We start from the raw sequence: 11,164 nt of genomic DNA, 5'->3' as shown, positions 1-11,164 counted from the left end.
CAATCAAACCTGAACTTGTGACAACAACATGGACCAGCTCGAGCCACTTTCAGACCACAGGAAGACCTGGACCAGGTCACCATTTGGTCCTGCCGCACATGCGGAAGACCGCATAAGGGTCACAGACGTGCAAAGCGTGTGGTGCGCTAAGGTCACACACCCCCAAAAAAAGAAGTGCATCCATGGCACATCGTCTCAATAGTCTCCTCCACCTTATATAGAAATGAGCATGCAAAATTTATTTTTTACTATAATTGGAGGCATGTCTGTGTGTGTTTGTTTATCCAGAGTTGCAAGGTACACCAGGGGAGGAGGAGAGGAAAGCAGGGACATTTCTAGGAAGTGGCCACCCCTGAAATCTAATTGCCACCATGCAGGTGCTACCCCAAACTCCTGAGGGTGCTGGCATCTGTGGCCGACATTACTGATTTTCAGAGGCTGTAGTGGGCTCATTTTTAAAGCTAGATACTGATATCATATTAAACTAGAAGAGGGCATCCATTGCTACCAACCATGTCATTCTAGCTCGCTGGCAAGTGGGCTAAACAACGCTCCAAATTTAGGCAAAATTTTGGCAATGGAAAACCATCCTTCCTAAATGCCGCACTCAGTGCCACCCTTGCTTGAGTCTGTGCCCCACCTGGGCCACCACAGTCAAAATGGCCTGGACACGCCACTGGAGGAGAGGAGAGGAGAAGAGAGGAGAGGAGGAAAGGAGAGGAGCTGACTTGGGAGTTGATGATGCGGATGGTGGTCTTGTTGCCCACGTCCTCCTCAAAGCCCTTGGTGGGGGCTGTGTTGAAGCGAAGCACTGCATCATGGGAATCTGAGGACAGTGAAGGTGTTACGGTCAGTTTCAGTTAGGACACAAAGCTACCTGATGATGCTCCTCAGTCCTGCTGCCGAATGGCTCCCTCTAGTGACAAAATTACTACAACACAGTTTAAATGATTTTTGTGTGATGTTAGGTTAAAAACACATGAAATAAAAAGACATGTATCTCAAGAAAATATCAAGGATAGACATAATAAAGTCATGACTTGTTTCCATTGTGGTCCTTCGTCTCAGACAGACAAAACAATACACAAACAAATAAAAATATACATTCCAATGTCCTACCTCAAACCTGTTCAGCCAACCATTTCCCACATTTACTTTTAAAACTGGTACGACGGACTCATTTTTGGCCAGCGCAAGCGGGCCCTATATCTGGCTTTGTCCAGTCCAATTTGCGTGCCTTTACATTGTAAAGTTGACATAATCGTCAAGTTGACAAATTTGTCCCATAATCTCACCACTCAGGGATCTATCTAATTCACAGCCTAGTAGCCTAGTGACTGTCAAAAAGGCCTTTAGTTTTTGAGATACCCCTACCAGAGGTAGAACAAAACAACAATGTTTTTCCTCTTCTCTTCTCTAAGGTCTCCCATATACGAAATTGATTCTTGTATACAAATATTTTTATAGCAAAAATAGTTAAATTGATAGATATTGTTACACACCCCAAAACAAAAAAAGAACCATATAGCCTGGCTGTATGGGAGTTGATACATATAAACTCATCTAGAGTAATAATACAAGCTCTGAGAGCTTTCAAAGTTGACATCCTAGCAGTGAGAAAGTTGCTTAACCTATAGAAAAAACTGGGTGTGAATATCTTAAGGCATGTAGGAAATATAGACCTATGAACATATGTTGTGTGTGGGATTTTCACACACAACAGTCTCTAGAGTCTACACAGAATGATGTGTGTGTGTGTGTGTGTGTGTGTGTGTGTGTGTGTGTGTGTGTGTGTGTGTGTGTGTGTGTGTGTGTGTGTGTGTGTGTGTGTGTGTGTAATTACTTTTTCAAATAACTCAATTACAATGACTGAAATTGAAAATGGCTAGTAGTTACTCATTACTTTAGGACGTGAAAAATTAATGTCCCTAGTAACTAAGTACTTTTATTATCCAGTCATTTTAAAGTAATTCAATTACTTTTTGAGAGAAGGAACTAGTAACGGTATCTAATTAATAATGTTCAGTAACTTGCCCAGCACTGCAGATGGCACTTTGTCAGCCGGTTGACACAGAGCTGAAAGCTAATACCTACCCAGTATTTAGTATGGTGCTCCTAATAAAGTGCTTGGTGAGTGTCTAAATGGCAACCAGCTGGAATTGCCACAAAATCAATAAACCTAAAAATAAAAGTCACAGCAAAGCAAAGGGAAGCAGGACATTACTGCAAAAGCATACAGTATGTGTACATGTACGGATGGAAGGTTTTAACATGCTTCTTGCAAGCGTCTGTTCTAGTTGTGCACATTTACAACATCATTCATGCATAGCTAACGTGTAGAGGTCATGACATCAGGAACGTGTGACACCCTCTGCTGGATTCCTGACAGACACAGTTTGCTCACACAGGCTGTAAAACATATGGAGGGGCTTAATTGGAAGAAAGAAAGAAATATATATTCAAATCCAGTTCAGTATCACTGCCATTACCTTCACACACCTCTAGAGGGGACCAAACTATCATCTACTACACTCTAGTGTTGTTAGTTCCTGACCACACTGGTGTTTGCTCTTTTTGGAAAACTGGCTATTCTCAATTTTCTCAGATGTTCCAAGGTTTGAACACAGAAGGTTTGTGGTCTTGCCACTTATCCTCTCCTCCAGTGATCAGTATTGTCCCATGTTAAGGATAATATATCCCTCTGTTGATCTTGCTTCACACCCAATAGCTGTTGAAGGAGAGGAGTGTGTTACTCATTCACTTTCCCCGCCCACTCTCCCATTAAAAATGAGGTAAACTGAACGTATTCCCAGAAACTGAAATCCTAAAAGAAAGAAAAATAATGTAAGGGAAAACATCAGGTTTGACAGATATAGCATTTTTAAGGCTTATACACTTTTTTTTGGTCAGAGTGAAATGTTCTATGGTCTCTCCTGATTCTGAATATAGCTGAATCACTTGGTTTGACCGAGTAAAAGTTTTTTTATAAGGATTTTACTAAACAAAAAAGCAAAAACAAAAAACCACTCTTTATCAATTAACAAGCCCTAGTCCTGGTCTCCATACTTCTGAGTCCGAATGAATGAATGCTTGAGTCAAAGTCCAAGTCCGACTCATCAGTGCTCAAATCCAAGTCGAGTCACGAGTCCTGAAAATGAGGCCAGGACTGGAGTGCGAGTCCTGGCCTTGAGTACTACAACACTGACCCCCAAGGTACCAAAGTTCACCTGAAGCTGTTGAGTAAAATCTGATCCTCGAAGGCCAATATTGACCTGACTTTTTGGCAAACAGATATCCAGTCTAACCCTGGTTTACTGACCTATTTCTTGCCCCAGAGAGGAGTTGAGGATGGCTCCCGCCGAAGTGACCACAGCGCAGGTCTGGTACTCTGAGCCCTGCAGCCGGTGGAGGGGTGTGGAGGGCACCAGCTTGTCCCACCCCAGTGTGGCGAAGGGCTCCTGGGTCCCGTCCAGTGTGCGGAGCGGGGCCTGCCTCTTCAGCTCACACTGCACCTCGCGCCCGCTCTGCCAACCCCCCCGCCGGCCCCTGTAGGTCACATGGTGCTTGTTGGAGGTCAGGTAAACCTTCAGCGCTTTCTGGAGCCGCGGGCTGAGCATCCCCGCCGACATGTTGCCCCGCCACAGCCGCTGCAGGGCCGCCTTGGACCTGGAGTAGCAAGGTTGTTATCGTTAACGAAAACTAACTAAATAACGAAAATGCTGTGAAAAATCTAAAATCGGCCGGTCACCAGGTCCGGTAAATAATCCCCTCAGCACAATTTGAGTTGTATTAACACATTGAGTGCCAGCCGTTTTTTCAATCCTGTAGGTAAGTTGTGCCAGTTTTTTTTTTGAGGATTCTGGCTCATTTTACAAGAGCCGAGGATTATTTTCTGTTAAGACTTCGTGAACACCAATCATCTAAAAAGAACTAATAGAATGTGTGCTTTCTCTGTCTAAAAGAGTTAGTTTGCAGAGTTAGTAGTTATGTAGATATTAGCCGTTGAGTACAGCATGGTTTCAGAGATTTTCAGAGAGTTTGGAGATAAATGGATTTTTAGAACCACCTCACGTGCCTGTGATTATGGGTGCCCTTGGGCAAGTCTGTATACTGTATTGTGTGTGTGTGTGTGTGTGTGTGTGTGTGTGTGTGTGTGTGTGTGTGTGTGTGTGTGTGTGTGTGTGTGTTCGCGCGTTGCTCCGCGGCTCTGAGAGGAAGAGATCTCTGTCCGTTCTTTGCCCCCACAGCGTGTCTGTCTCCCACTCTGTGTGCTCTCTCTCTCTCTCTCTCTCTCTCTCTCTCTCTCTCTCTCTCTCTCTCTCTCTCCTCTCTCTCTCTCTCTCTCTCTCTCCTCTCTCTCTCTCTCGGGACTAGAGAGAGAGAGAGAGAGAGAGAGAGAGTGTGTGTGTGTCTCCAAACTCCTCCCTCCGTCTGTGCTGCGGAGGGAGGAGGCTCCGCGGCCGCTCTCGGCAGTCTGGACTGTAAAACTGTTCGTTTCTTGAGGTGTCGGCTGAGAGCTTTGAAGAAGCTTTTGCGATTCTGGTCTTATTTATGTGCAAAGGTACTCGAGTGTGTGTGTGTGCGCGCGCGCGTGTGTGTGTGTGTGTGTGTGTGTGTGTGTGTGTGTGTGTGTGTGAAATCGAAAGAGTTTTCGCCCAGCTATTTCCTCGAAAATTAGACTGGCTTTCCAGCGGACCCGTGGCTGTGGCTTTCTCTCTGTCTGGAGAACTGTCGCCACTTAGTGGTCAGTAAAATAGATTATACACATTCTCTTCCTCCAATATTGATATAGAAGACGTAAAAGGGGTTGATTGATGTCCCACCGTCAAAAAAAAATAATGTTTATGTAAGACGAGATATCTCGTCTTTGGCACTCAACGGGTGGATTATGTAAGACGAGATATCTCGTCCATGGCACTCAAGGTGTTAAAATAGGCTCAAGTTGCATTTCCACACAGCCTCCTCCTATTATAGCCTAAATGAATATTTGATGTGGAGGTTATAGTGTAGGCTGTATGTTATGCGATGAACGAAACGCCTAATTCACAATTGCACGCACTCATGTGCATGTGCCTGCAGTCAGCACTCAACAGCAGCTCTGTCTCAACAAGTGGAGACAGTGGCTATACCGCGCCTGCATATCTAACGTTACATGCAGGGAGAGAAAGAGAGATGAGATGTGAATCAACTTAAAAAGCATTTTCTGAAACCAAGCGGGTCTAACATTATTGTCAATGACACGATAGTGTTAATTGAAAGCAGACTACAGCTGATTTACATGCAGTGCTTTCCGCAAACTGACAATAAACACAGATCTGATATGTGATTGGAATTTATTCCAATGTCCGGGAAACTGAAATCATGCCAAACACATTGACCGGCACCGTTCTTGTCTAACGGAAACGCTGCTTTACACACACACAAGATGAACTGAACTGAAATTGTATTCTGTGTTTACAAAACTAACTAAAGTAAAAAAAATCGTTTGAGTTTTTTGTGATTGTTGCGACCAAAATGCTTAATTTCACAGCGGCTTATTCCAAAAATTGCAATGCAAGTTTTATGTTATTTTTTCCTGGTAAAATTGTGGGAACTGGCAAAAATTTCAAGCTGAGGGGAAAATATCGGATTCCCCCCATCCCCCCCAAAAAACGACTACCTACATGTACTGGCAACTTTTCTCAAAAATTGCAATGCAAATAGTCCCCCCCTTTTTTCCAGTAAAATTGTGGGAACTAGCAAAAATTGCAAGTTGAAGAACCGGATTTGCAGTTTTTGCAGAGAAATCAGGAGAATTTTGGTTGATTGGTTGAATTTGCAATTTGCGATCACAAAAATGCAATTTTCTGGAGGTTCATGGTTGTCCATCTGTCCTAATTGAATCGATCTTTGTTTTGTATTTGATAGGATGACATTTTGTTGAGTTTGTATTACACACTACTTTTTCTGACCTTTTTGAATCTCGCTCCTGACAAATTAAATTAAACGAATTAAATCGGAAATTGAAAACAAAAAGTAAAAAAAGACAAAATAAAAATAAAAACGAATGCAAAACTATAATAACCTTGAGCCATAATACCGGTATTCCTCCTCCTCCGTCGCGCCACTGCTTCGCTGGGCCATGCGCCACCGTCTGCTCCCCCTCCTAACCCTTTGGTGTCTCCGCTCCTCCCAGTCCTCCTCGGAGTTCCAGGGAGTCATGCTGCTCCCCTGCCCTGCCCGGACCCGCTGCTCCCTCCAGCTGGAGCCCAGGTTCAGAGGGGCTACGGAAGAGTTTGGGAGCCCCTTCCCTCCAGGCTGGTGCCCCCCCTGGATGGATGCCAGGCGGCGGATCTCGGTGCGGGTGAGGGAGGGGCCGGACGCCACAAATCGGGTCCGGGACACCGTGCCGGACCGGAAGTGAGACAACAGGGACAGGAAGAGAAGGAGCCACACCAGCATGGCCCCCAGGAGCAGCTTCCTACATTGCTTCATGGTGGGGGTTGGGGGGCTAACCCGGCTAGCAGCACCCAGACGTCACCCCAGTCGAGAACAGGGTGAGACCTATGAGAGAGGTGAGGAAGCAGGGAATAATTAATGACTAGACAGTTATTTCCTTTGCCAAACTGTATGCCTACTTCAAGGTGCTACTTCAAGGTCTTTTAAATGTGGATTTTTGATACACCCCAGCAAACATGGTTCAGACGGTGACGTCGATGGACTTTTGATACACCCCAGCAAACATGGTTCAGACGGTGACGTCGATGGACAGGGCAAACTGTATGCCTACCGTAAATTCCGGACTATAAGCCGCGGCTTTTTTTCCCCGTTTTTTGGCCCCTGCGGCTTATATAACGGTGCGTCTTATCTATGGATTTTTTCAGAAAAAAAAAAAAAAAATACAAATAAAATCTCTCTTTTTTAGCACTCTTTCTAACTATAAATCCACTTCTGTTTTAATTTCCTCTCTTGCCCTCTTTTCACCACACCGCGGACACTGTGTGCACTGTAAAAATAAACAACGGTGGTGTTGTGTTATGTTGTTTTGTTGAAATGTTACGGTAATACGGTAAATGGGAGCTTCCTCAAACAGCCATCTCTTTCCCGACAATCCCCTCTGTGCGTGACCACTTACATATGGTAATTACGGTAAGCAAACGGCCACTCGGCCATCAACTCCCTCCCCCGACTACCAGGAGAAAATCACAAACTTCGGCGAATTCACACAAAGGAAGATCAAGGAATATTCCATCGAACCGGAGCAGATCATAAATATGGATGAAGTGCCTTTGACATTCGACCTGCCACTCACTCGGACTGTTAACAAGAAGCGCCCTGGAGGATTCTTTCACCAAAAAAAAGCTTTGCTCGTTCTCGACAGCATGAGAACGAGCAGTAGAAGCAACACTCTCACTTACCATGGGGAAGGTACGCAGAAATTCACACGACGCAGCTTTCAAGTTGAAAGCAGTCAATCTCGCATTAAAAGAGGGAAACAGAGCAGCCGCGCGTAACCTGGGCATCGATGAGTCAATGGTGAGGCGTTGGACGGTGCAGCAGGAGGAACTGTCTCAGCACGGAATATTATAGGAGTGTGAAAACATCCACAATCACCAACGGGTTCCAAAACGCTGGACTGCTGCGGGATGAAGAGGATGACGCCGCCACAGCTGGCGCTGAGGGCCGTCAGAGGCTTCAGAGGCTGTTCGATGCCGACAGTGATGAAGAGGAGTTCGTTGGTTTTGAGTGACAATGAAGGAGAGAGGAGAGTGGTTGACGAAGCCACCCTGAACCTGTTCGTTTCCGACACTGAAGATGAGGACTTTGGTGGTTTCAGTACGCAGGAAGAAGAGGAAGACGAGGATTAGTGACTTGACTTCTCTGGTTACAGGTTTGCTGCACATATAGCCTATTGTTGTGTGATTTTGTCTGGGGATTAGTGACCTGACTTTTGTTTTGTTTTGTTGAAATGTTAATAAATGGGAGCTTCCCCAAACAGCCATCGCTTTCCCGACATTCCTCTCTGTGCACGAACCCTTTCATATGGTAATTAAACATCAAAACACCCGCGGCTTATAGACCGGTGCGGCTTATAGAAGAAAAAAATAGTCAATTTTGGTCCCGCGGCTTATAGACCGGTGCGTCTTATAGTCCGGAATTTACGGTACTTCAAGATGCTGTCTTTTAAATGTGGACTTTTGATACACCCCAGCAAACTTGAAACTCACTGTGCCATCATTGGATCCAGGCTCAATTTTATTTGAAATTGTGTGTGTGTGTGTGTGTGTGTGTGTGTGTGTGTGTGTGTGTGTGTGTGTGTGTGTGTGTGTGTGTGTGTGTGTGTGTGTGTGTGCATACGCGTGCACATGTGTATAACATTGTTGTTATACACATGCGCGCGCGTATGCATGCATGCGCACGTGTGCACACATGCAAATTGCGCTAAACAATGAACATGTATTATGGGTGTATGACCTGTAATTATTACGTTCCTCCACCACAAATTTGAAAATGTTCATCTTGTGTTATGGTTATCTTGAGCAAATATGATGTCACCATGGATGTCACTCGAGCCATTGTGATGTCATCGGTGATGATGTCATCAGTGATGTCATCAGTGCTGAGGTTATACATTTGACAAATCTGGCTCCCTAAACCTGCGGCAACAACAGAGCATAGACCAACCCCAAGCCACCCAGTCCAATAACGCTGTTACCACCGCCACCTGCCTGCTTGTCGCCGTGTTTGCCGTCCTCCTCTACAGCCACAGACGCGTGCCAGCATGGCTGAGCCAGGAGCCCCGCGGCGGACCCCACAGGGATGCCCCTACGCTGACCTGCAGCACATCATCAACGCCGACGGACTGTGCCTGTTCTGCCGCTACTGGGAGCCCGCTGTGCCGCCGAGAGCCTTGGTATTCGTGGCCCATGGGGCAGGAGAGCATTGCGGGCCGTACGATGAGATCGCACAGAGACTGAAGGAACTGTCCCTCCTGGTGTTTGCTCACGACCACGTTGGCCATGGTCAGAGTGAAGGAGACAGGATGAATATCAAGGACTTCCAGGTTTACATCAGAGACTCGCTGCAGCACATCGACCTGATGAAGTCCCGCCACCCTGACCTGCCCATCTTCCTCCTGGGACACTCTATGGGCGGAGCTATCTCTATCCTGATGGCCTGTGAGAGACCCAGAGACTTTGCAGGAGTGGCTCTGATCGCCCCCATGGTCCAAATGAACCCAGACTCCGCCACGCCGTTCAAGGTTTTTCTGGCCAAGGTCCTGAACCACATTTTGCCCAGTCTCTCTCTGGGCTCCATCGAGTCAAAATGGATCTCACGGGATAAGAAACAGGTGGAGGCGTACAAGGCTGACGAGCTGAACTTCCACGGCGGGATGCGGGTGTCGTTTGCCATGCAGCTGATGGCGGCGGCAGCACGCATGGAGAGGGAGATCCCATCCGTCGCATGGCCCTTCCTGCTGCTGCACGGAGACGCCGACAAGCTGTGCGACATCCGAGGCTCCAGGATGATGTACGAGAAGGCAGGCAGCCATGACAAGCAGCTCAGGGTCTACGAGGGAGGATACCACGCTCTCCACCACGACGTGCCGGAGGTGGCCGAGTCGGTGCTGAAGGAGGTGACCAGCTGGATCACGCAGCGACTCCCGGCTGCGACGCCACAACAGAACCTGGACTCCTAGACCCACCTGTTAGTGTTGGAGTCGAAACCATCTAAAGGTGGGGGGCGAGACGGTCCGGGACCAAGACCAAGACTGGGGGGGGGGGGGGGGGGAGGAGGGCAATGGGAAAAGATGAATCAATTAATGATGGCATAACCTTTACACCATTGGTCTGCTAACAACGAAATAAATCATTTACCAATTTTAGTCAAATACAAATGGCTGTACAGTAACTACTCAGTGACAGAAGGCAATCCTTTGATCTGAAACACTGCAATTCCAGATCACTGAGCTTCAGACAGGCTCAACACAGTGGGCACAATGAAGTGTAGAAACACCTTACATCACTGAGCTTCAGACAGGCTCAACACAGTGGGCACAATGAAGTGTAGAAACACCTTACATCACTGAGCTTCAGACAGGCTCAACACAGTGGGCACAATGAAGTGTAGAAACACCTTACATCACTGAGCTTCAGACAGGCTCAACACAGTGGGCACAATGAAGTGTAGAAACACCTTACATCACTGAGCTTCAGACAGGCTCAACACAGTGGGCACAATGAAGTGTAGAAACACCTTACATCACTGAGCTTCAGACAGGCTCAACACAGTGGGCACAATGAAGTGTAGAAACACCTTACATCACTGAGCTTCAGACAGGCTCAACACAGTGGGCACAATGAAGTGTAGAAACACCTTACATCACTGAGCTTCAGACAGGCTCAACACAGTGGGCACAATGAAGTGTAGAAACACCTTACATCACTGAGCTTCAGACAGGCTCAACACAGTGGGCACAATGAAGTGTAGAAACACCTTACATCACTGAGCTTCAGACAGGCTCAACACAGTGGGCACAATGAAGTGTAGAAACACCTTACATCACTGAGCTTCAGACAGGCTCAACACAGTGGGCACAATGAAGTGTAGAAACACCTTACATCACTGAGCTTCAGACAGGCTCAACACAGTGGGCACAATGAAGTGTAGAAACACCTTACATCACTGAGCTTCAGACAGGCTCAACACAGTGGGCACAATGAAGTGTAGAAACACCTTACATCACTGAGCTTCAGACAGGCTCAACACAGTGGGCACAATGAAGTGTAGAAACACCTTACATCACTGAGCTTCAGACAGGCTCAACACAGTGGGCACAATGAAGTGTAGAAACACCTTACATCACTGAGCTTCAGACAGGCTCAACACAGTGGGCACAATGAAGTGTAGAAACACCTTACATCACTGAGCTTCAGACAGGCTCAACACAGTGGGCACAATGAAGTGTAGAAACACCTTACATCACTGAGCTTCAGACAGGCTCAACACAGTGGGCACAATGAAGTGTAGAAACACCTTACTGCTGCTAAATGATGACTCCCCCAAACAAAGAAACTCTTTGTAGTTTGTATAAGCATGATTAATGCATATGATTTAGACGACATCTAACTCCAATGAAGTTGAAAAAGATTAAAGGCCGGCTTTCCTGATTTTCAACCATATT

The 11,164-nt window shown here is 46.4% G+C and overlaps 1 protein-coding gene and 1 pseudogene across 2 annotated transcripts in view; one reads left to right on the top strand and one right to left on the bottom strand.

Annotated features, from left to right (window-relative positions):
- The window catches only part of LOC310773272 (beta-galactoside alpha-2,6-sialyltransferase 2-like), a gene marked incomplete at both ends in the record, with an annotated part of 32,723 nt that extends 24,508 nt beyond the window's left edge, over nt 1–8,215 (bottom strand). The window contains 4 exons of the mRNA XM_083633150.1: nt 729–826; nt 3,320–3,666; nt 6,065–6,499; nt 8,208–8,215. Of these exons, the coding sequence (XP_083489276.1) occupies nt 729–826; nt 3,320–3,666; nt 6,065–6,499; nt 8,208–8,215 (888 nt within the window). The remainder of the gene's footprint in view (nt 1–728; nt 827–3,319; nt 3,667–6,064; nt 6,500–8,207) is intronic.
- A 546-nt stretch (nt 8,216–8,761) lies between these two features.
- Nucleotides 8,762–9,679, top strand: LOC310773270 (monoglyceride lipase pseudogene; annotated as a pseudogene). The gene has a single exon. The product of its transcript is annotated as a monoglyceride lipase pseudogene (transcript).
- Nucleotides 9,680–11,164: the final 1,485 nt, after the last annotated feature.

Source organism: Poromitra crassiceps, assembly GCF_964638095.1.
Source record: "Poromitra crassiceps genome assembly, chromosome: 3".
NCBI classification, from domain to species: Eukaryota; Metazoa; Chordata; class Actinopteri; order Beryciformes; family Melamphaidae; genus Poromitra; species Poromitra crassiceps.
This window is presented reverse-complemented; position numbering and strand designations above follow the sequence as displayed.